This window comes from Polypterus senegalus, chromosome 10, assembly GCF_016835505.1.
Source record: "Polypterus senegalus isolate Bchr_013 chromosome 10, ASM1683550v1, whole genome shotgun sequence".
NCBI lineage: Eukaryota > Metazoa > Chordata > Cladistia > Polypteriformes > Polypteridae > Polypterus > Polypterus senegalus.
This window is the reverse complement of record NC_053163.1, coordinates 140,496,713-140,523,197: the sequence shown is the minus strand read 5'-3', so window position 1 is coordinate 140,523,197 and position 26,485 is coordinate 140,496,713. Positions and strand designations below refer to the sequence as shown.

The 26,485-nt window shown below is 37.1% G+C and overlaps 1 protein-coding gene across 8 annotated transcripts in view; it reads right to left on the bottom strand.

Annotated features, from left to right (window-relative positions):
* Positions 1-26,485, bottom strand: part of mier2 (mesoderm induction early response 1, family member 2) — a 61,951-nt gene that overhangs the window by 4,607 nt on the left and 30,859 nt on the right. For 4 of the 8 annotated variants that reach the window (XR_005635377.1, XR_005635378.1, XR_005635379.1 and 1 more), the window contains exons 2-11: positions 22,344-22,483; positions 22,024-22,149; positions 21,806-21,929; positions 13,799-13,893; positions 10,311-10,380; positions 7,962-8,113; positions 7,810-7,891; positions 7,608-7,702; positions 6,505-6,632; positions 6,154-6,290 (exon numbers count right to left, since the gene is read on the bottom strand). Coding sequence is in view for 5 of the 8 variants with exons in the window: in XM_039766873.1 (XP_039622807.1) it covers positions 6,154-6,290; positions 6,505-6,632; positions 7,608-7,702; positions 7,810-7,891; positions 7,962-8,113; positions 10,311-10,380; positions 13,799-13,893; positions 21,806-21,929; positions 22,024-22,149; positions 22,344-22,475 (1,141 nt within the window). In the remaining 3 variants the exon portion in view is untranslated. Of the gene's footprint in view, positions 1-5,633; positions 5,755-6,153; positions 6,291-6,504; positions 6,633-7,607; positions 7,703-7,809; positions 7,892-7,961; positions 8,114-10,310; positions 10,381-13,798; positions 13,894-21,805; positions 21,930-22,023; positions 22,150-22,276; positions 22,484-26,485 lie in introns of those variants that run through there. The other 4 variants (XM_039766875.1, XM_039766877.1, XM_039766876.1 and 1 more) reach the window with 4 other exon arrangements.

Below are 26,485 nucleotides of genomic sequence, written 5' to 3'. Positions count from 1 at the left end.
AGAGCAAAATGCAGCAAAATCTAGCTTGAAAAAAAAAAAAAAAAAAAAAAAACATCAAACAAACAAAAAGGGGAATCTGGTATTCCTGAAGGTTTAGGGAGGTTTTATTCACAAGTGTAACTAATAACACCTGCCTACAAATTATACTTGACGTGCAATATCATCATAGAAAATATATGGGTATTGAGAATAAACTAATCATCAGGGAAATGGTCATGTGAGAAGAAACTTCATTTTTCATCTATTATCTTTCTCCTAAATAAAGGAGAACACCCCCCTCCCTCCCCCAGCCAAAACTCTCCTTGGGAGATCATTCTTTACACTACCAGGAGTAGGTGAAGCTTTGACCAATCATAAGCTTGCAAAAACAATTTAGACTCTTTACATTTTTTAAAAGTTGCTACATTTAAATGAATGTAGTTTCACTGAGCATGTTAATACAAACCCGCATGCTGTAAGAGAGATCTAAGGAAAAAAAAGTTATCTTGCAGCAGATACTACATCTTTGAATTCTGAAAGCTCTAAATTTCCCCTATGAAGATAACACTGACATGTGACTGGGCTCTAACAGTATGCCATAAAGCCTGTGTATTTCACTTTTATGTTTTTGTTTCTAATTGTTTTTTTTTTTTTTTTTACACTTTTAAGTTGATTAAGTGTGTGTGCTTGCGACAGTGGGAGAAAGGGCCATATAACGAAATGCTGCCTTGTCCTACTGAACATGATCCTGAATTAGCTTAAGTGGGTTTGAAAATAATGCGGTAATTAAATTTTTCATAGACACAAACTGAACACAACAGGGAGCAGTAAGGAGTGACAATAAATCTCAAGAAGGTTTAACAGGGAGAAATCAAACTTTATTAAACAGTGCTCTGATAGCTTCTTCTGTGCTAAGGTGAAAAAATGTTAAGAGATTAGGGATGCATTGATACCATTTTTTGACTACCGATACTTTTTTTTTTTTTAGTATTTTCTGATAAGGATGCCATTCTAGTGAGACTGAAGGCTTGAAAATATTTCCTTATTAGGTCCATCAACTTCACTGCTAACATCAAAAGGTAGATTCATAATTTGAAATAAAATAATTCAAAATTGAACAACTTAACTCAAAGTAGGGTACACTGCATAAAACATTTCAACACCATTTTTAAAAGCAGCAGATTTCTTTTGATGAACAGAAGCATCTCTGTTCTAAGCTTGTTTCTGGTTTCATTAACAATATGTTACAGTGCACTTAATAATCCCTCACTGTCTACACTACTGCATGGGGCTGAAAGGCATTTCCTTGACATCACAGATAAAAAGAAGAACTGTACTTTGTTAACTGTCTAAAAGTTAAATGAGAAACTGATCTCTCCCAGGTACGATTCCAACTGTATGGCAAAAGGTACTGTAACACAGCTCCAGCCATTGATGCTGCTGCATGTTCATCTACAATCTCATTAAACATACACTCCAAACTACTACTCGGCTGGTCCTTCCAGGGACTTACAGAAGGCATAATCCTATCTAGCTGCCTCTAGATCACACAATTCCTGCAGCTCTAGCAAAACCAACTCTTTGACCTCTTTGGCTGTACTGATGTTTGAAAAGAACTGAGCCTTATATTGATGACAGGAAACATTTATTTTTCTGCTGCTATGCATGCCAGTTTTATGCCCAATCAATACACAATTTTTGATACTTACACATTTTATGTAATTGAGAGATTTTTCCAAAATCCTACATATTTATTTTTAGAAATTTTGGCAATTAATTAATAAAAAAAATCCTTAAGTTAGGCATCCCAGAGAAGTTTCATAATAAATTCTTCAAATTATTTACAAAGTCAAAGTAAGGAGTCAGGACACAAATTTGTGAAAATCTTTTGCTAACACATGCAGTTTCAAAAGAACATCTGACTAGTCTATCCATGCATCTGTATTTCTATATATGCCTGAAAATGAGATATATTCCATTGAACAATTTTATTTATTGATGAACTGGCAAAGCAATGTGTGACCTTTCTTAGACAAAAACAAAAATAGCATTGCTCCAGTAAAATGATCAATTTGAACGTAGAGTCGTCAATATTGATGCAGACACACACACACCAATAAAACCAAAATGTAAGATTTATGTTCAGTGCTCGTGTGCAGTGTTACAGTAAGTAGTACAACAATAATGCCTCACATTATGATGCAATGATGTAGCACAGAACAGATTCTATTCCATCAGAAAACAGATGCATTAGGTACCATGTTTTGCAAAGAAACACACTCTTCATGTCTATAAAAAGCAAATGTATTTATGTTTAATATGATCAGGTAAAATAAATATGTACTTTAAGTAACTCTTGATTAAAACAAAGTGACAAATGGGTGTTTATTGTGTCTGAAACACTCGCAATTAATAAAAGCTTAGAAGACAAGGAGTTGTTTCCAAATGAATAAAACATGTGAAAAATATTTAGCACTGTTTAAGTAGTGATGGATTTTTTTTTTTTTATTTTAGAATTCTGAGTAAGCCATCTCAGCATCTATTCTATTTTTAAATGGGAAACTATATATGACTTACAAAAAGTCCACACATGCTGCCTTTAACTTAAGTCTATGAAATGGGTATACCTTGGATTGAGTAAAATGTTGATGCTGAATTCCACTAAATGGGACTATGCTAAGGCAGATTGTTTAAAATACCCAACTATTTTATGCCCGACTGTCACAGCATCTGCAACACTCTGCTGTGCAAAAATGCCCTCTGCCCCTGCCAGCCAGAGTGTTCGAGGAAACAAGAAAAGCGCGAGACTCCAGCATCATCAATGCCTTTTATTATATTTTTTGCATTGTTGTGGACCACAATGTGCACATAACAAATTTCCTGAAATGCATCCACTGATGCTTGGTCTGTATGGGGGCCTTGAAACTACTTTGCATGCAGTATAACCTGTTGGAGAGCAAAATTCTCATCTATTCACTGTGCAGTTAAGCTGATGACAGACATTGGACAAACACTATTACTCCAAATGTGAAAGTGAGTGCTGTTGCCCAACAAGTTGCTGACATGCTTTTTTTTTTTTCTAACGAAACTTGAGCATCCTTGGTAAGATGACGTCTAATCTGGGTACAACTTGGAATGTTGTACTTGGGTTCCAACATGTTCAGGAGGCGCCAAAATCCCACATTGTGAACAACCAACAGTGGTTGATCATCAGGAACAATATACTGGGGCAAGAGCTTCTGTTATTTTCTGTTCTCTCCTTGCTAAAGTCTGCCGCAACATTGACTTATACTGCACGCTGTCGGTGGCAAGTTTGCCGTGCTCATTCTTATGTTTATTATTGGGATGTCTAATTAGGTTATTTGCGTATATTAACTTGTTTCTGTACCTTCTCTTGATCATTTAGTAGAGCACAGTTTACACTCCACTATAGGCTATCGGTTTTCCTTGTTAAAGTCAAAGAACTTCCGCACAAACATTTTTGCTCCTTAACATTCACATAACCATGTGTGTATGTGTTAGTAGTATCAGTTATAGGCATAAGTGCATTTTTACAAGTACAAGTATATGAGCACTGTATTGGACCAAACCAGATACCAATATCGGTATTATTGCATCCCTATTTAAGAATTTGTCTTTTTTCCTACCAACTCAAACACTGTAAATACAGATCTTACATATTTGGAAAACCAGGCTGATTTTGAGTTTGTGCCCCAATTATAGTTAAGAAATTACAATTAGGGATGAATTCCTTACGTGAACTGAAGGACTTCAATGGCTACTATTCCATTTCACAAATACATTTGTTCTGCACAGTATTCTCTTTGATCTTGTCTCCATGTTTGGAAAAATGTGAACAGGATAAAGTGAAGCTAAAATACATGAATAAAGTAGGCAGTAGTAATTGGAATCAATGAAAAGGTTTGTGCAGACCTCACTCTAAAATAGTCGATCAAAACCTAGCAGTCCAACAAGTGATTAAATAAAAATAAAAAAAAAAAATGAAAATAATAATCCATGTGCTCATTCAGAAATTACAAACAGTCTGAACATGGACTTAAAGTCCACAGTAAGAAACTCCATGTATACTGTACACACACCCATGCAAGGACTTTATTCCCAACACCCCACCCATCTTTGTTAATTTATTGTTTAATACTAATTGTGTCAGTAAATGCTATGATAATCAAAGGACAGTATTAAAAAGAGAACTAAAGAAAATTCTAAAGAATTCCACGATTGTGTGATGAAGATCAGAAAAAGCATGAATCAAGTTTTTTAGATCTTTTCTGAGCACTGTAATACAAAAATCAAAAATGAAAGCCGCATTGGAATTCACAGACATTATCAAAGCTGGGAAAAACATCTGCAATAACATGAGAATTTTTAGGGAAGCCAAGAAGAGACCAACATTCTAACATCCTAAAAAATTTGCAGCAAAGTTCCATAGCTTACTGAAGAGTGAAGAAATGAAGTAAAAGCACAGCAGTCAACTTTAGCCAGAAAGACTCTGGAAACACTGGTCTTTACTAGAGAACGGAACCAAATCATTTATCCAATAATAACAATAATACAAAAAAAATATTTGGTGCTTGCCAGCAAGCAGCAAAGTTGTATCAGAAAGTCTGGCTGTCAAACAAGAGAAAATAATTGAGCTTTGTGGCCAAACATTTAAAAGAATAACGTGTGGCACATATTGCTTCCACCCTAAAACATGCAAATACTGAGACTACAGCATCAAGCTACAGGGAAGTTTCTGTTCAGCAGGACTATGAAATTGGTCGCAGATTAAATAAAAATGGACACAGCACATTACGAGAAAACAACAAAAAAAGGAGCTTATTCCAGTCTGCTAAAAAATAAAGTTTGGGTAAAAAAAGTCACTTTTCAGTAGGACAAGAATCTTGAGCACAGAACCAAAACAGTACTCAAGTGTGTAAGAAGTAGAAGGGTGAATGGCCTGGAGTAGGCTAGCCATAATCCTGCCTCTAACCCCAAAAGGAATCAGTGGCACTATTTTAAAAAGTGATGGTCTACAAGTGAGGCGAATAGGAATGGTCAAAAAAAAAAAGACCACAAATCAGCATACAGAGTTGGTGGACACCAGTCACAAAATACTTAAAACTGTTGTTTCACCAACAACATCTTAACCATACATTAATGGTGGAAGGGTGGGTGGGCCAGGGGAGCCTATGTGTTGGTAGTGGAGCAAGGGAGGCTGGCAGTTGAATACTTGCACAACTAGCAGATTTAATTTTATGACTTTACACTATCTGGCAACATAGAACTTTGTCTTTACTTCTTGAACAAGTTAATTTGCAAAGAAAATACAGATTGGAACAAGATGTCCAAGTAGTACAGAACATTTGAAAACATTTGCAATTATTCTGCTGATTAAGACGCCTCGAGCTCTTTATTAAAGGACAAAATGCAAAATGTAGTACGCACGGAACATAAGAAAAACTCTTTTAGATAAATAGGGAGCCCCACAAAACATTTTGTACACTTTGCGTTTGCTAATCAAACTTTTCACTCTAAAAGAACCCTGTAGAGAGTCTGTGATGCATGCAATTTGGAAAGACCTTGTCTCACAAGTTACCCACTTGTGAACTCCCTAGATTTTGCATAAACCAAAACATTTTTTTTGATTGTACCTGCATGCACCTCAGTATTATTGTTGTTTGATGTGAAATCACGGTTTTAAATGAATGTGCACATGCTGTCTCCTGCTGGGGCGCCCTTGAGAGTAAGAGGTGTATTTCAGGGAATCTTCTTCTGGTTGGATAAAGAAATAATCATAAACAAAACATACAAGAACAAAAAGCACCAAAAAAACAAAGAACCAAACAAACAAAACAGAACAAAAATAGTGAAAATGAAATCAAGTCTACAGTGACAGTGCCGCAGAAGATACTGCATTCTCTGCAGATAAGGATTATATTACAAAAACATATGCAAAGGCAGACATTTAGAATAGGCCTCTGCAGCATTCAGTGGTTGTAGAAAATGGGTGAGTGAAAAAGACAGGGCGCAAGCGTGCAATGGGGTGCAATCCATATTAATTATGTGAGGAAGCGTAAGTGTAACAGACAAAGTGTGAGTCATGCTTCTAAAACCTAACCACAGACAAACGTGAGCCAATGCAGGTGATTAAGAGGGTGAGGCAGCGCTTACCTGTGCCCTCCAGATCAAGGGCATCCTGGTCAAACTGGGAGTCTTGGGCACTAGTGGTTGATTGAAGGGCCGGTGAGCTTTGAGCATGACTAGCACTATCGACATCGCCACTGTCTATATCCTGGTCAACATAGTCCCTGGAGAAGAAAGTTGAGAAAAAGGAAGGAGACACATGCACAGTGGTGTGAAAATACCCTCACACATAACAGGAAATCATTAGATCAGCAATAGTAAACAATTAAAGACCTGTAACTTAGGAATCTGAACCCTTATTTACTGTAACTGAGCTGAAACAACACAAGTGGATTTTTTGGAGGTTAAGTGAATATAGCCAGAAACTTGAACGCTTACATCGCTCCAGGTGGAAGGCTGTATTTTCTTCTGCCAAATTTGCTTTGTTGTGTGAAATAATCATGTCGGTCAGACTTTTTCCACATGTAGTAATACTCCACACATTCACCCACAGATCGTGTACGAACCTGTAAGAATGTAATGGGATTGGGTGGTAGTAGAAAGGCAATGAAGGGTAGGGAAAAGAAAGCAGAAGATGCAGATTAAAATGGTGAATTTTATATGAATGTGTTTTAGATAATGCTTTACATTTATATTCATCAATGAAGGGCACTAATACAAAGAAATCCGAGGTTTATCAATCCTCATTCCATAGGAGTTCGGGCCTCAGTTTGCACACATATCTATACTTGCATACAGATCAATTAATCTAGCATACACATCTTTGGTACATTACAGTACAATCAAATACCACCAGAAACCCACTCACAGACATTGGGAATTGAATCAGAGTCCCTGAAAAAAGTAGTGTTGAGTGGGTCCTGAACCACTGCGGAGAACGTAATCAAATAATCAGAAAAATGGACAGATTAAATAGTACATGTCTAGCTTGACAGCGGTCACAACAGTAGCTTGTGGCTACAAAAGCTATTGCAGATGCTTTTGTTCAGAGTTACAGGGAAATTTGTAATTAAGTTCAACATGGGAGGACCTTTCAGTACAGAAGTCTTGTGGTTTGGTGGGAATGAAGACAAGAAGTTTTAATCTTACGAGGAGAGCCTGAACAGCTCGTATATATTTCAACCTCCAAAATGGTCTACCTTTAAACTTAAAGAACACTATTACCAAAAATAATGTTTATAAGCTATACACTAACCAATTAACTAAATATTCAGGCTATGGGAAAGAAACAGACTCAACAGTAGACAAATACCACACAGAACTGGAACAGTGACCCAAAAGTGCATTTTAATAGCGTCAGAAACAAGCTTTACTTTAAACCTTTACAATAAATCAATCAGACAAACAAAATAATGTAAAATGTGATGATAAAAATGCGTTCCCTTTCTGGTTTATATCCACTCAACCGTTGTGAAAACATTTAGCCAAATGTACAGAAAAACTGAACAATCACTCACTTGCTCTCACACAGGGTTACCTACTTTGTTAGCCTGTATGAGGTGGAAATTCTTTCCATGCACCCGATAGCCATGCTCAAAGTTCCGACATTCTTCCTCACTCCAGGCACAGAGCTCATCTACAGGCAGAGAAAACGTGGCTAAGACATCTACATTTTTCCCCCTCAGAAAATAAATGATTATTTGTGGACTCTAGAGCATAGGTGGGGTTGGGGCATAGTCTCACCTCTGATTACTTTTACATTGAACCTTAATCTTCGAAGTGCTTCCTCTACATTGAAGCTGCATTTCACTAGCTCATATAGCCCCTGCAATAAAATTATAATGTCAGAAAACATAAAAATTAAGGAAGTCCAGAAGACGAAGAGGGTTTCTAACCTGCTCGTTATCCCTGACCAGCGCCCCATCAGGCAACATCTCCCAGTTTGCCTCTTCACGGCCACGTTTCTCAACTCGTAGAAGGAACTGCTCAACTTCCTTCTCAGGAAGGACATGTGGATCCCAGAGGAGCTGATCCTCATTTTCACATGCTGTTGGCAGAAGAACAGTAGTAGAAAAGTAGGCAGCGTGGGACCAGTGAAAACAGGTTAATGAGTGTAGTGCCAACTGACCATTACATCACTTTTTATGGTCAGCCAGTAGGTGGAAACTACTAGTACAGTCATAATCAAAATATGCACGTTTACTAAAATACATTTATTATGCACAAATTGCAACCTCAGCAACACATGTGAATCAAACATTTACTAATAATACTAACGTTTCTAAGCTAATTTTTTCAGGGCAGAAATACACTTTATATTCGTTTTCTTTTCCATATGCACACTAATCAATAGCCAATTAGCAAAACATTTATCATTTTCCAAAGCAATTTTTAATATCTTTGCAGCATCCAAAACAAAGTGGAAACTAGCTTTGGGTGCAACATGTGCCCATTACAGGGCATAAACCTGCAATGCAAGACCACCTTACTTTGAAGTTTGAGTTGCTAATTCACTACAAAACACACACAGACACTTTGTGCATCGGAGGAAAGCAAAGCGCTCTGTGAATTTTGCACATTCTTGTATTTGCTTCGGTTTTCTTAGTGACTATCAGCTGGGAGTCACACCAGTGCCCTTGGACCTGTGAGAGAGTACCACTTATTTTATTAATGCTTTTTTGCAATAAACATTCTCAGATTATAATCTTGTATTTGCAATATGTGTACTCGTTTTGTATATGACAATTCATGTAACACAGAGAAGCAGTCTGAGGAGAAGGGCACCATAAATTGAAAGCAGGCTTAGAATTTCCATTTTAATTTACTTGTGAATAAAGCATAAACAACGGTTTCTTGTAGTTTCATTGCTGAATGATATACCTGGTAAAGGGTAGTTGGCAATGATAAGTGTAGAAGACCATTACATACTTTGGCCAGATTACTTTGGTGGTTTTAGGGAGATATGGATCAATCCTGATCTGACCTACAACAGATAATAATAAAAGATCTACTCTTTATTGCCTTACAGGTTCACTTGTTCTATTCTAGCCAAACAGATTTTTCAGTCATACATTGAGACAGTTCATCATTATATTTCACTTTAACTTGCAATATGTTCTGTCATGTAATACTGGCGCAAGAACAGACCTGATGTACAAGTAGCGAGCTGAATCAAAAACACTGGCTGAGAGCTTTGGAAGCATTCAGACTTAAAACAGTCTGCGAGTGTGACCAAAATGCTGCTACATATTAATAAAAAAAAAAAAAGGTGACTTTTTAGTCATGTGGACAAGAAGGTGTTTTACGTATAATTGATATTAACTTGGCAAACACATTTTCGTGCCAGCTTACAATACAGCCTAGATTTACCCTTAAAATTAATTCAACTGTGTTGAATAAAGTGCTTGATCTTTTGCATTGTGGTACATAGTGGAATAATGGTAAACAAGGAGAAGAGAATGAAATATCAAAAGTAATACAGCAGACTGAGCATGTGTCCGGAGAGCATTCATCTATAATGTTTTCTAATCAAACTCACAGTCTTTAAAGGTAGGCTTCTTGCAAATCATAGGCAATACATTTGCATTTACCTGTCATACACCACATGGTGCATTTAATTCTTGCATGCAGCAGGCCCACAGTCAGCCAATGACACCATGTGATCCACTGAAATTCAATATAGAGCCAAAATCACTTGGATACTTAGTGAATGGTAGTGGCTGACAGATACTAGTAAAAACATTTTATTTCCAGTATAGGTAGACCAAACCTGCTCTGGTTTCCCCCACAGTCCAAAGACATGCAGGTTAGGTGCATTGATGATCCTCTATTGTCCCTAGTGTTTGTGTTTGGTGTGTGCCCTGCGGTGGGCTGGCACCCTGCCTGGGGTTTGTTTCCTGCCTTGCACCCTATATTGGCTGGGATTGGCTCCAGCAGAACCCCCCCTCCCCGTGACCCTGTAGTTAGGATATAGCAGGTTGGATAATGGATGGATAGATGGACCAAACCTTGTAAATACTGCAAGAACAAAGTATGACTTTGGACTGCCACAGACTAATGATGACATGCATGCCATTATTGACAGTATTAAAAAAAAAAAAAAGACAAAAAATCTCCTGCTACCATGATATTAACTTCCAGAATTCCAAGCAGTTCATTTTTTTCACAATATAAAGATCCAGTGAAGTGAAGGCCAACCATGCATGCGCACAGAGAGTTCTATGGACTTGATATTCAAGACTAACCTCTCTCCTGGTACCGGTGCCGATTTAATGGGGGTATCAATGCCTGATATTGTGGCCCTACCATAATATCCTGCAAAATAGAGGAAGAACAAATAAAGCAAAACATTAATTACACACAGAGCAGGCCAAGCATTACCCAAGATTTAGAAGCATAAGGAAATTTAAAAGAATTATTTAAAAGAACTCCTCAGTAGATATACAAGGAGCTAGGAAATTAACAGAAAGAATAAAAAAGTAGTGTGCAATATGTCCAAGACAAATAACTGAAGCACTAAATATAGGGTGTAACAGTACATTACAGAAATGGCTGAAAAAAGTATCAGCAATGTCAAAAGGCAGTCAGAGAGGAACACTGAATAATGCAAAAGTTGACAACAAGGAGGTGTTTCACTATTTTAGCAGTAATAGATTGTGAAATAAGTGAAGTGTATTAGGAAAAATAAGGATGAACTAAAATATCCATATTAGATGCTCTCTATTTTTTCAGGTTTTCACTTGTAGTTTTCTCAGAAGCTATAAATATTAAGGGAAAAACTCAGTTACTTTGGACACGTGAAGGAGATGCTACTAGGATTTACAAAATGAAATCCAATAAATCTCTGTACCAGGCAATTGTTTTTGTACTATGGTAAATTGGTGATCTTACTGTAAACATAAATGAAATGTAAAAAACACCTCAACCATAGCCTCCTTAGCGTTAGTCCCGAGTATCACTCCGGCAACTGCACGGAGTGCAGAATCAAGAATCACTCTGGCTGTAAATGTGCTCTCAATGGAGAAATTGCATCTGAGCGTATGTTTTCACTTATTATGAAATATCTGCACTTTACCAACAATGAAGACTTTGATGAGAATACCCACTCAGCACCGAAACTGAAGAAAATTTGGGAGATACCAGGCCACTGTAGCAGAATTTTGGAGCGTTTACATTCTGGACTGTGATGTCAGCATCGATGAAAGTCTCATGGTATTATAAAGGGCAGACTGTCACGGATACAGTACATTGCAACAAAAAGCAAGATTTAGCATTAAGTTTTACGAGCTTTGTGAATCTAAAACAGGATACATTTGGTTCTGTACAGGGGGAAAGGGACAATGCTTGATTTGAAATATGATCAGTACGGTTGCTAGATCATCGGTGCTGGATCAAGGTTATTGTGTAACCATGGCCAATTTCTATACTTTGCCAGAGCTATCTGACATCTTGCTGCAAAGAAAGACTGATGAAAATGGAAAGTGTGTACCAACCGTCGTGGCATGCTTGAAGACTTTGGCAGAACTAAATTACAGTGAGGTATGCTAGTAGCTTGGCAAAAGGGTAAAGTGGTAACACTGAAACAGAAAGACAAGAAAGAGGTTTGTCTTCTTAGCACTGCACATAATGAAGCTACAGCCACTGTACAAGCAGGTTATAAAGCCTTGTGCTGTGGTCAGCTACAATAGCACGATAGGCGTTCTGATCAAGAATTGACTTTCTATCCCGTTATACGAGGGCAACAAAAGAAATACTACAAAAAGAGATTTCATCATCTGGTGGAACAGTGTATTTGGAATGCACTCATCTTATACGTCTTATATAAACAAAAAGCTAGTGAAACTGTATCTCATGCAAACTTTACACACCAGATTATAGAACAAATCATTGCCGCACATCCATCTGTCCACACTTTCGCAAAAGAGACCCTTATTGATGGACATTTTATTGATTATATACCTCCAATCAGGGGGGCATTAGGAGGGGGAGGAAAAAAAAAGAATTTAACTTGTACCTGTGTAGCGTGCTATTCAAAAACTGATAAATCTGGAAAGAAAACCCAAAAGGAAACATGCTATTATTGTCCCAACTGGGTTGCCGAATTGTGTCTTTCACCATGCTTTAAGATTTACAACACAAAGGACTCATTTTGAGATTATATATTGTCTTGGCATGATTAGTAGTATTATTATTACTGTTCATTTCTATTGCTATTATTTGTATCATTATTATACTTGTGATGTTTAATAAAAATGTAATTCTTCATGCCAAAAAAAAAAATGCAACACTTTTTACGTGTTTTTTTTTTTGGGGGGAAAAAAAAATGCATAACTATTTTTCAGGAATGATTGAATAATAGATTTCTGAAGACTGAGCAGTACACATCATGGGTAAATTAATGAAAATTTAGGGAAAGATTGTGAAAACAATTAAAACTTTATATTAAGAAATATTTAACTTGGATTTAGTCAGGGAGATGTTTGATTAAATATCAAAATTGATGATAAATGTTGTGTAAAATATTTATCTCAAATTTCCGAAAGCTTTTGATAAAGTATCTCATTTGCAAGTAGTGATCAAAATAAAAAGTGGGAGAATAAGGCTTACTGTGTAGATGGTTGCAAAATTACCTTAATAAAAATAAAATAAAAAAGGCTAAAGTGCGAGAAAAGTTTCTAAATTAGTTGAATGTAAAAAATGGATCCCTCAAGGACCATTGCAATAGATATAAATGATCTTGATACAAAATAACTAAGACGTGGATCAAATTTGCAGTCAAAGTCCAAAGACATGCAACTTAGGTGGACTGGCAATACTAAATTGGCCCCCGTGTGTGGCTGGTGTGTGTGTGTGTGTGGGTGTGTGCGCACGTGTAACTGGGTTAGAAAATGAAGGATTGACTAATCTAGGTGAAATCATGGATACCCTTAAGTCAAAGACACTTATACAGAAACCTGGATACAATTCATTCTTGGGCAGATATGTGGTACTCAAAGCTTCTTGTAATTAAAGACAATGTTTTAAATATAGAAAGTAAAAATATTAGATACAACTACACATTGGTGAAATAAGAAACATTAAGTACTTAAAGCTACCACAAGGCTGATCTGGCTGACGTTTAGGGAGTTAGAATTGCAATCTGTTAGAAAAAAAGTGCTCATTAAAAAGAGTTCTTGAGCCCATCTTCAAAGTTTAAATAGTTTGGCATCATAGACAAAGGGCGGAGAAATTGGACCTCTAATATGTCGCTCTTGAGAATACAGATTACTATGTGATCTTGCATGTACAGTATATAAAACTATGATGAGAAGTCATACTAAAAAAGGGGTGGGAAAGTGTGATGGAATTTACCTAACACTTATGTCTGGATTTAGAAGGAGCCTGAAAGTGTTAAAGTACAAGAGAAACAAGGGAAGGTACACTGGAACAGCCACCCTTAGGACCATCAGAACAAACAGTGAAAGGCTATGGGGTGGCAATGGTAAAAGCAAGATTCAGAAAGATGGTACCTAGCTGGTAAAGTGTCTTTAAACAAAAAGGTAACCTACTACTACTACTGCTGCTACTATGAGGCAATAACCCCTAACTATACCTGTTGAAGAGAGGAGGACATACATTTTTGTTGGTTGTTTTGGCCTCCTCCTGCTGTTTAAGCAGTGCTCATGACTGTTGCCTCCTCGTAAACTTAGCTATAGAAATGTGTGTAATAATTCACCCTCCCATTGTGAGTTACCTTTCTGCCATCACTGGAAAAAATAGAATCATCTTCGGAGTCGTCCTCTGAGGAGTTAGAGGAGGTTTCCTTATCATCATCTGCAATTGAGTTTGCTGTTTAAAACAAAGTACCACCATTATTAATGTAAACAAAAAAAACAAAAAAAGAGGAGATGATAGGCTCTTAACACAGGAAGAATTGTTTTAGACAATATATATGTTGTATAGAGTAGGATCACCAGATCTTTAGGCATACATCCCCAATTAATGCTTCGTGAGGGTACTTGCAGTATATTCTGGGTATGTTAAGACGAGTTTTGACATCAATATGTCAAAAGGTTAAATGGATGGGTGGCTGGTTTGTTATTGTCAGACTTCAACATTTGTTAGGCCATTTCATTAGGTGCGAGTTACATGAATTTTAACCACTATTATAAATAATAGTAAGATCTGTTGCAAAACATTGCTTTCTGTAGTCCTGTGCTATAGTATTGACTAGGAAATGTTTCTTTGGCCATCATTAAAACACTCCCTTCCCTGTTGCATCTTTCAGCATGGCTCAATATTTTCTGTCCCCATATTGCTACCTGTGAATTCAGCCTGAAAAGGACTTTGACTGTCCTGTCATCAAAGACTATTATTTTTATATAATCAGTGTTACAAAGAATAAGGAAGGTATTTTTCAAGTCTAAGTTAATTCTTCACAAACCTGGTAAAAATGCATTTGCCATACAAAATTGTGTTCTAAAGTTCAGCGTTTTCAATAAATTAAAAAAAAAAAAAAAAGTTGCCTGCACTTACCAAATACATCCATTTTTCCAAGTCAAGATAATGGTCAAGTATTGATCTACACCATACAATATTTGTTAATTTGGACAGATTTTTCTAGTGTATTGGTCTCCTTTTTGGTTAACGGGGGGTACTAACAACACATTCTAAAGCCTTGTTCAATGCCCTAAAAGTATTATGCCCCTGATCCTGTTTTATTTAGCTCTTGAACCTGAGATCCCATATTTTCTGTTGGGAAACCTTTAAAAATTAATTGCAGCAAACAAAAGTTGGTTTCTATTCTTATTAAAAATAGGGGAAAAAAAATGAAAATTGCCATTTTAAAGAGAATTTTCACTGTCCTGAAAAACACACTTGGGGACCTCATCTAATGTGTCATTTGGAGGCTGATGGCTTGACACACAATTGCTAAAACAAAAAGGTGTAATAACAAATTAAGTTTACTTTAGTTATACATTTGCTGAATCTGGCATGGGAAAAAAAAAAATCCTTTATTTTATTCTTTGACTACAGGCGCCTCGTTTTGCAAACTTATCAAATTGGGCAACTCCATAAACTTAATCTACCTAACACAAGATGCTTTATTTTCTTTTTTAAAATATACCCTACACTTTGTGTTTCATTTAAAATTCAGCTTTTTTTTTTTTTTAAATTACTTAGAAGTAGAATTTATAAGTTGTACTTAAAGTTCATATCAGATTTAAAAAAAAAAAAGGAGGGAATACTTAAAAATCATTACAATGCAACATTTAGTCCTTTCAGCAATTCCTTTTGTGACAGAAAAACAGATTGACCATGACAAAACTTGTACAAAATATGGATGGATAATGACTACACACCTTTTTTTCAGCTGGATTGGGTTGCAGAATTCTAAAGTAACGAGTGTGTTTAACTTCTTTAAGTTATCATTAGTAATTCTGTATGGGTTTCATAGATGTATTACAAGCATTTGAAGTGTGCCAATTCCACTTTTCTCTTTGATCATGTCACTTTCCATACACAGAAGGTACTTTTAAGTGGAGGAGCGTCACTGCATAATTTGCAAGTGTTACATACAATGCACCATAAGCCAAAAAAAAAAAAAGTTAAAGTTAACTTGGGGTGGACAATATATAAAATGTTCACTTTGATATTTGGGGTGGGCATAGTATCAAGATGTTTAGTACTTTTACTTGATTTCACGTTTATGCAGCTCCACTGATCAAGCTTACTGCCAAACTATGCTGCTGCCTGTGCAGGTGAAGAGTAACTGTGACACTTAGGCAACATCCCTATACATGCAAGCTTAACAAAAAGTAATTTAAAGAGTGATATAAAAAGGCTGAGTATTATTGCAACAAGCAAGAGAGATTGCTTGCCAAATAAATGTGTACCTGCAATCCCATGCTGAATTTCAAGACTTGACGTAACATTTTAAATAATGTACAACACCTTGCTCATTCAGGTTACTCCATTCTAATGTATATGTGAATGTCTGTCAGTCAATTTGATTGTTTTTAATTGAAATTTAACCATTGGTTGATTCATAAGGCTGGGTGTAGTTCATTTTAAGACGTCTACATAAGACAGTCAAATGAACAAAATTATACTAATGTAGATGGATCATCCGGCACAATAAATTGCAAAACACATGGGTGACACAAATATGATAATACTTATGCTGGCAAATACCTACTACAGCACGCAACCCTAAGGCTTCATACAAGCTATTAGCAAAGTAAATAGCAATAAAGTAAAGATTACCTTGCTTTGAATTAGTTGTAGATGCACAATTACGATATACAGTTAGTGATACTGAAATTATGAAGCAAGCAATTTAAAAGAGAGAAAAAAAAAAACTGTTGGGAATTTCACAGTTTAATTGTAAAATCCAGTAAACAGTATCTTCCAATCTTCGACGCCTGTTTAATGTAATATACTCACCAACTAAGTCAAACGCCCCAGAAATATTATCATTGGATGCAGAAAAAGCATTTGACATGATTGAATGGAAATACCTTTTTACTACATTGGAGAAATTTAGGTTTGGCCCGAACATTTGTACATGGATCAAACTACTGTATACCAATCCAGAACCTTCAATTTGTATCAACAACATCTGTTCAGACTACTTTAAAACTAGAACGTGGTACCAGACAAGGCCGCCCTGCAACATATCTGAATACGTTAAACTATTTAAATAGAAAATTAAAATGACGTATAGAGAAAAATTAAGATAAATTTTGCATAGATGTATTCATATATGAAGAAACAGCAATCATTTTTTATATATATATTTATAAGCATCAACTAGACAAGAATATAGTATAGACACACTGATAAGCCATGTTCTAATTATTAGTTTAATATAATTACGCTACGAAAACCAGAACCAAAGTAGGGTACAAGTGATTGGTGGTGATGTTTTCTGCACAGAGCAAGAACACATTCGGATTAATAACGAAATTAAATTATAAATTCTAAATTAGTTGTTTATCTTCTTTATCTACTTTTCAAGCATTTGTGGTTAAAAAAAAGAGAATTTGACCATTTTCCTTCATGAGTGATATTTTTCCGAACCCTGCTGCTTACACACGAATTGTACGGAGCCTTTTGGCCAATAATGCCGCCCCCAAATAGGTGCCGCCCAGGATGGACCGTCCCCTCCTAGCTACGCCACTGGAGGTTCACTGTCGTAATACAGATCAGATAAAGGGGATTATCAGAGAAGGACTAGAACAGAAAATTTCTCTATATGCAGATGATATGGTACTGTATATATCAGACCCACAAAATTCTGTGCCTGCAGTCTTAACAGCACTCACAGAATTTCAAAAGATCTCTAGTCTCAGAATTAATCTGAATAAAAGTGTACTCTTTCCAGTGAACTCTCAAGCATATAATATTAGATTAGACACCCTACCTTTTGTCATTGCAAAACAGTTTAAATACCTCGGGGTAAACATCACAAGTAAACATAAAGCTATTTATCAACAAAATTTCGCTGTCTGCATGGAAAAAAATTAAGCAAGACTTACATAGATGGTCAATCCTTCATCTCACTCTAGCTGGAAGAATTAACACGGTTAAGATGAATATTCTTCCTAAACTTCTTTTTTATTTCAAAACATTCCAATATACATCAATAAATATTTTTTTAAGCAATTAGATTCAACAATAACCTCATTTATTTGGAACTCAAAACATCCACGTATCCAAAGAGCGACCCTACAAAGGCCGAAGGCAGAAGATGGCATGGCTCTACCTAACTTTCAGTTTTATTACTGGGCAGCAAACATACAAGCTATAAAAACCTGGACACAAATAGAAGAACATACACAGGCCTGGTCCACAACAGAGTAAAATCCTGCACTACTTCTTTATTTTCCCTGCTCTGTGCCCCAATAAATGAAAGTTAATTGGCAATATACTGATAACCCAATTGTGCTTCACTCATTTAGAATATGGAACCAATGTAGAAAGCATTTCAAGATGGAGAAACTTTTATCTGTGGCACCTCTGCAAGAGAACCACCTCTTTCAACCTTTGCAAACATATGCAGTTTTTAATATCTAGAAAAAATCTGTGATTAACTTGCTTAGAGATCTTTATATAGACAACATCTTTGCAATCTTTGAACAATTACATTCCAAATTGAACATTCCAGCTACACATTTCTTTCACTATCTTCAAATTAGGAACTTTGTTAAACAGAACCTGCCCGATTTTCCTCATCTTGCACCCTCGTCCATGCTGGAAAAAATATTGCTCAACTTCAAGGACTCAGACACCATCTCTGCAATATATAAAACTAGCCAACCCGCGGCTTACCATACGCTGCATAATCAGGCTGGTTTTGTAATGATTTTTAAGCACAGGGAGAAAATTAACATTTGAAAAATCGGTAATGTAATAAATCAGCAAGAAAAGCAACATTGTAACAATGCACGGAACGAACCAACACACAATCGTCCGTGACTGAAAACTGGCGGACCGCAATCGCCTTCTCTTGCCAGACGGAGGGATGGGGGTGCACGGCGCAGAGTGTGGAACGGGAGTAGGGGAGAAGGACGTCCATTCAACTCCCTCCGTCATGCTAGTCTGCTAAATTCTTGTTCAGTATGTACTACCCGCTCATGTGCCCACCTCCAACTCGTCACTTGAGTCGTTGGTTGCTTTTCTAAATATAATCCACCAAGACACTCGACCACAGTAGTAGCGAGGTGGGAGGGGGGTGTGCACAAAGGGTAGGGACGCAACCAGTGGGAGCGTATGAGTCGCACTTAATGGGAATTCCACGGTTTGCAGCCTGAATGGGGTTCAACGGTTTACCCACGCCGGGTAGACACATGCTCAATCTCATGCATAATTATTTATTGAATGCTAAACACTTCTGGAAAGACACGGATGTCTAAAACAGGTTGGTGTGAGAATACAACAGTAAGTGAATGAAAAGATGGAACTCTGGAGAGGGAAAAATACAACACAATAGTGAACCCGCGGCATAACAAACTTCGCATAATTATTTATTGATGGTTGAACACTTTTGGAAAGACACAGTTGTCTAGAAAGGGAGGGTTTGAGGATACAACAGAAAGTGAATGAAAAGATGGAACTCTGGAGAGAGCAACATATAAATTGTCCGTGAGTGAAGACGACGCATGTTTGTCGCGGATGCGAATTAATGTATGTAGCGTGTAAAACAGTTTGCTATGGTGCAAGCAGTCGTGCGTCGTAACTGAAAACTCGGTTTTTAAAGACTGCTTACTTCATTGTGTTTTAACCTCAGTTGTAAAGGATTGTTTTAAGGATCCCATGGGATACCCCTCGCAAACTGTTTTACACTCTGCATATGGCGACTCACCTCCACGAGAAACATGCCTCTATGAACAGTCAAGGTGGCTTGGAGGTACATGAGGCCTCTACGACAGACGAATATAAATGACGCCGTTCTTTCTGTGTCATCGCGCCCGAGTTGGTGGCCGTGGCTCTGCGAGTTGTCGTCGTATCCAATGGTCTTGGAGTTGGTGGGCGTGGTAAAGTAGCAATGCAGAGAATTCACTCGAGCTCCATATGCACAAAGCATACAATAATTCAACTCAAAATTATATAATCAAGCACATCTGTCTCGCCAAAATGTTTCCAGGGCAGGATCCAACTTGCAAACACTGCAATCAAGTCCCAGCCTCACTGGGTCACATGTTTTGGTCCTGCACCAAATTAACATTATTCTGGACCAAAATCTTTAATTACTTTTCAGACAGCCTTGGTCTCACAATCCCTCCTAACCCATTAAAAGCTGTGTTTGGGGTTCTTCCAGATGGGTTTAAAGTGGAGAAGGACAAACAAACTGTGACTGCATTCACTACAATTTTGGCACGCAGACTTATTTTGCTAAACTGGAAGAATCCTAACTCTCCTCTTTTAAGTCAGTGGGAAACAAATGCTTTATACGATTTGAAATTGGAAAAAATCAAATACTCAGTTAGAGGATCTGTACATATTTTTTTTTTTTTTTTAAAACATGGCAGGATCTAATCAGTAATATTTTAGAATAAGCTCTTAAAGCACCGAGGAAGCAATTCTTTCTGCATTTCTTTTTCTTCTCCATTCATTTCTATTGGCTTATCAAACTTATCAATTTAGGTATATTTACAAGCCTTAAGTTTTACTCCGTTGGCCATGCTTTTTCTCTCAGGGGTGGGGGTCGACTCGTTCTCAATCCTACTTTTTATAAAAATTGATTGATTTGTATGGAACAATTACAAAAAAATAAAAAAAAAATCCAGTAAACATATCATGTGTAATAGAGATGTAAAACATGAATTCTGAGCAGATTGTTTCTTTGAGGTATGGCGAACTATAAAAAGTTATATTTTGAAAAACTGAATTTGGTTCCCTCTATAAGATTTCATAATAAATATTTTTGTGATAAAATATACCAGTTTTTGAACATTGTATGGAAAGTGTGAATATACACGTCTATATAACTGATTTTCAATCTATAAAGGAACTATCGAGATATATTAGGTATCATTTCAGGTCAAAATATGGGCTCATCATGTAGCTTGTGGTTCTAAAGGACAGTGGTGAAAATAAACACTACAGAGCATTCTAAAGAAGTCATAGTTAAAAGTAAACATGAACAACATAGGAAAAGGATACAAACAGAGTATTTGGATGTCCCAGTTGGCACTTTTGGATCAATTAATAAGAAGCGGAGGAGACATCATACATCTTAATACACTGACCACACAAGGCTGTCCCGCAAACTCTCTATACATGAAACCACAGAGATGCTAGCAATCACATTGAAAGAGCTTCAATGTTCACTAGTTGAGACCGAGTTGAGACAAGGTTGTGATACAAGAAAAAGTTTTTCTGGTCATATGAGACCACAAGAGAACTTTCTGGCTAAATAACAAAAAGATATTTGTGGTGCAAATGCAACGCAGCCCAAACCTCAAAAAATGCCACATCCACATTGATATATGGCCATGGCTGTTTGATGCCATCTGGTTTCTTTTCATGAACAGGAACTGAGCATCTTGTTCAAAATAGAAGGAAAAGTGGATGGCAGAAAATATAAGCACTACTATAAGAAACCTTTTCAGTCTAGTAAATGAAGCTTGGGTGATGGTTCATCTTTCAGTAAGATGATGATTCCAAGTGCAAAGTAACTTTGGAGTGGCTCAAGACCAAAAAAGATGAATGTCCTACGATAGCCTTTGTTAGGGCCCTGCTTTAAATATAATTGAGAATCTGTGACATCATTTAAATACTGAAGTGAACAAGCACCATCTGGCTAAACCCAGAGTATGTTAGCTTGGAACAAACAAAAAACACTCCTGAACCAATACTACAAATTTTGTGTAGGAAAATATTTTAAAAAGTGTGGTGATTGAATACAAATGCAGTTGTTTTTAAATCTTGAGATTTATGAGAAAATACCACATAAATATTACATAGAAAAGAAATTCAGTATAGGATGTTATTCACTAAAATTGGGAATTGCTCAAATGGCATGAATACGTCTGAACTGTATTTGCAACTGCTTTTTACTACACAATACTGTACATAAAATGTTTAATTTAGAGCCTTAATATCCAACAATGGAAAAAAAAACAGATGCAAATGAAGCCAAAACATCTAGTTGTTGTCACTCAAACCAGTGGGTAGCTTCATTCCAAGAATTCAACCGATTTTACATATCTATGTGCAGGAAGTCCTTCCCCTTGTCATCTTCATATTTACTCACATCTTAAAGGATGTGTAAACAAGTCTGATGCATCATGTGATGTGACGGATGGAGTCAGGTCATCAGCAGAGGACTGCGTCTCCTCCTCTTCTTCACCGGAAAGTAAATCTTTTGCAATCTGTTCCTAAGGAAAGTTGAACAGAGAAGACAATAAGGAGGTGTTAAAGCTAGCAGTAGTCGGCAGAACTGCAATTTGCTGGCCTAAAGACATTCTTTACCTTATCCAGTGTCATGTCGGGCAGGCTGTGAGGAAGCACAGTGTCCTCGTTGTTGTGTTCTGGGATGGGATCAGACACTTCATAACCATAGAGTGCCAGCAGCTCTTCAAGTGGCATCTCGCTCTCCTGGACATTAAATAAAAGGTGGACAGTCACTCTTTACCAGAGTGCCTTGACTTGCTAGTTAAAAAGATCCAGTTTGAGAATTTAGAGGTGGGGTGGGTTTTGGAAGAAAGAAGAGCAGGATACAAACCAGTGTCTTAAGTCATTTTCTTAGAGCTATTCCTGTAACATGGCAGAACTCCGTTTTTCTACTCTACCTGTGAGCAGTGGATGTTCTTCTCAGGCTCTAAGTTCTTGTACACTCCATGAATATTTTCCGATTGCTCCTGGACATCATACCTCTGGGACAGAATCTCGGCTAAATTTAGTCGATGTTCCCCCGAGCCCATTAAGCCAGCTGAAAAGAAAAGATGGGGGAGGGATAAAAAAATAAGTCGTTTTCCCCATCATTTGCCTTAGAAATTGCCAGTTACTGTAAGAAGTCAATGTAGTTGATGCCTCAGATCACCTACCACCAAGTACTGATCAACTGCGACCTGACTCTTGGTAACTTCTAAATCAATGCAGCAATAGCTGTTTTTGTGTACAACAAGATTATGATCTGCAAAAGACAGTTTAGCTAATTACCAGATGGTAATCTCAATTAATATAGAACTGCACTGATGTAAAAATATACAGTATATCAAACAAATGTGCAAAATGCACCAAAGAGAACAAGGTCAGCACCTCTCAACAGGTAACACAAACTGATTGGTAGAGCGAGTGCTCACAAAAATGGAACCTAGGTCTGGACGCTTGCCATACGGTTAGTACCATTACTAGGGTAAGAGGGCCACATGATCTGCCACAGTAAAGTTGACATATTAGACACATATTATATGACACAGCTAGTCAGTTAAGTTTCTTCCATCCTTAGTAACTGCTATTATAGTGTTTCATTATTGTTAACTAGGAGTGGGTGATACCAGTTGATTTAGTATACCAAACAAATTTTTTCTAACGGCATGGGCTTTATAAAATCTGTTTTACCAGCATGCCATCTATATCCTTTATTTATATATATATATATATATATATATATATATATATATATATATCTATATCTATACACACACACACTACACTGATATGTAATGAAGTTATCAGAATGCTTAAATGCTCTGCTGACAGAACACTAATAAATAGATAAATTAATTCACCTCTCCCTGTGTGTTAGTACTTGTAGCCAGTAGTTTTTTTGAGGAAGTCTCCTTTAATGTAATGTAGAATATCATAAAGAAGAAACTTTTGTGCATTCATCCTTGCAAAAGCACTTTGGCTACAGTATGTCAGGTTAGCCAAGTGAACTCTGATGGATATCAGTTTCGAAGTCCCGTCACATATGATATTAAGGTAATGACTCCGACAGAGCCACACGAGGACATCTATTTTTCTATCCCTATTTTGACCAAGGAAGCAGTTTCAGCTTTTTGTTTTGGATTACTGGCCTGCTGCTCTCTGGCACAAGTTCTGACCCTGGATGTTTTAATGCGGTGCTGCATTCACATTTCTATTAATTCTGACCAGAAGCTCAGTCTCTGTCACCTAAACACATCTTCATAACATGGTTTAGAGTGCTTCATTTAGCCTTTAGTATTCAAGACAACAACATAACAACTTTAGTCTACTCAGAGCAGAAGACATTCCACCACAGATCTATAAAATTCTCTCACATTCTGTAAATATTTTGCAGTTTTTTTTTTTAATATAAAGCAAGGGCTTGTTTCTTGACACTTTTCTATAAAGGCTCTTCATACAACAACCTGAAGAATCTGGAGCCATGATAACCATCTTGAATTTCATCAGCTGAATTCTGTAACTCGGAGTTATAATCAGATTCAAGGATGCTTAGGATTTGTTTTAATAATGTAATAATCTTTATTTTGATAGCTTCCTTTGAAAATCTTGACCACAATATTGGACAGGTGGGTCTCAGTCTTAACAAGCACATAAAATCCCCATTTTTTTTCTTTTCAAATAAATTCATTTTTATCTAGTTACTTTCATTTCCACTTAGGAATGAAGCAAACTAGTTTTGGCGTGGATGAATACAACGCAGCCACTGCCACCCCTTTCCATTGATTTTGTGTTTTAATGTGCAAGTTTCACCATCTATAACTGGCAGTACACACAGGAGCACAATAAACCACCATCACAGGTAAACAGTGTGTTTGGCAGCAAGTGCGCCTTACAATTCCCAGCACCAGATACCGATGGGATAGGCTCTGGCCTCTTTGTGACCCTTAACTTGATTAAATAGGTTTAACAGAAAAAACATGTCTTGTGAAGAATTCAGTGCAGCAGCAAAATTTCCTCCTGGAGTGGATACTTCAAAAGAGCATCAAAGTGGACACTCTGCATAAATAAGCGTAGCAAACAATATATTAAGTAGTAAGCTTTTTACCCCAAACACAAAATTCCCTTTAATGCGTTTGCTTTTATAAACCACAGTGGGGTAACTGCTAGAGTTTGTAGCCATTCCCTTACAATCAACACCACAAAACTGTCCTAACACCAATGGGGTAACTGAAGCAATGTAATAACATCTATATATGCTTTCTTGTGTAACCCACTGAGAGAAAACGGTGTGTGGCATTTTGGAATGCTGTGGGCATTAGGACAACTACAAGTTATAATTGCCTTTTGGTAGCTGGAAATATGTAGCACTGTCAGACATACAGCAGGGTACTTATAACATGAATTTGTATATATAGGCATGAATGTAGGGTAAACAAACCAACAGGAACTACATGATGCTTTAAGTCAGCAAGGAACAAAATCCCTGACGGATGTTTCCAAGACTCTGAATTCATGCCTCAAACAAATCAGTTCAAAAGGACCCTATCATCTTCTAGTAAGGTGCTGCTAATAGGGTCACCACTGAGTTTGTATATATAAATGAATAAGTTAGGCAGGGTAAATCCGGCATCACATCAGTATCACCCAAAAACAAACACACACACACACACACAAAACAAACAAATTCTGCATGTAAAACAATGTTTGGAACATTTGATATGACAGACTAACTTGAGGAAATACCATGTAGAACACTGTTCACTGAACATCAAACAAATGCTGGCTGAAATGTCAGTTGTGCTGTCATTTTTTGTCATGAATGCTGGCAATGACGAAACAGTAGAACAGGTCCTGCATACTATTTGGTTAGAGTAAAAACATCTGTACTGTATATACAGTCAACTCCAGCTAACTTGATATTCTCGGTGCTCAAACTAACTATGAAGTTAACTGGATTATCAAAATAGCCAGATACGACATTAAGTACAATGGAACCTTGGCTTGCGAGCATAATTCATTCCAGAAACGTGCTTTTAATTCAAAGCACTCATATATCAAAGTGAATTTCCCTTAAGAAATAATGGAAACTCGTGATTGTTCATATTTTGGGTCGTTCCACAACCCAAAACTATTCATATAAAAATTATTAATACAAAATCTAAAGTAAAAATACATAAAACAAATCAACCTGCACTTTGCCTTTGAAAAGAATCATGGCTGGTGTGAGGGAGACAAAAGAGAGGAGGGTTATTGTGTAGGACGACTTTTTCACTCTAACTAACGGAATCACTGTTATCTGTTGGCTCATTGGAATCTTCTTTTTTTGCGACTAACAAGGAACCTATTCAATGACAGTTGCTTTTGCATGAAGAGTCACTATGCTTGGACACAATATAAAATGCTTTTACGCACTGTAAGGTTTCTAAACTCTTTCTGGGATTCCACCCAACGGGAACGACACGTGGAAGTGTGTCCCGAAGCGACTGCAGGCTCTCAGCGTTGTAGCAGTTCGCCGTAAAAGCAAATCTGAAAAGATTACGGACATGCTATAAGCGCCTGCCATGGATGGGTGATACAAGTAACATTATAATGCGCAGGACACAGTACTACTTGGCCACTAACCTGGCCATGACCCTGCTTGACTGCTGTGTCTGTGTATAGGAGAGTGGCAGATCCCCGCTACAATAAATAACCGTGCTCTTCCTGTTTCAAGCGGAATAAACTTGGTGTTGCTAAAGTACTGAAAAACTCAGCTTCGTCTTTTGGGGAGCAAGAAAGAGACTTGCATGTTACAACACACACGTGGTCACAATGCTATATAGTAAACAGTATATGCTCGTACGGATGTTGACTATACGAGTGAGGAACGCCGACGGAGATCGAGAATGGGAGATGATTACCCACAATCCTGCAGTGAGTGAGAGAGAGAGAGAGAGAAAGAAAGAAAGAACCATCAGCTCAGTTGTGATCACATGAAGCTCAGCAGACAAAGTGTATACGTACTACTCGTATTGCAAATTATGTGGGGCCCTCCTCACTCACGCACCAGCCTCCGTTCAAG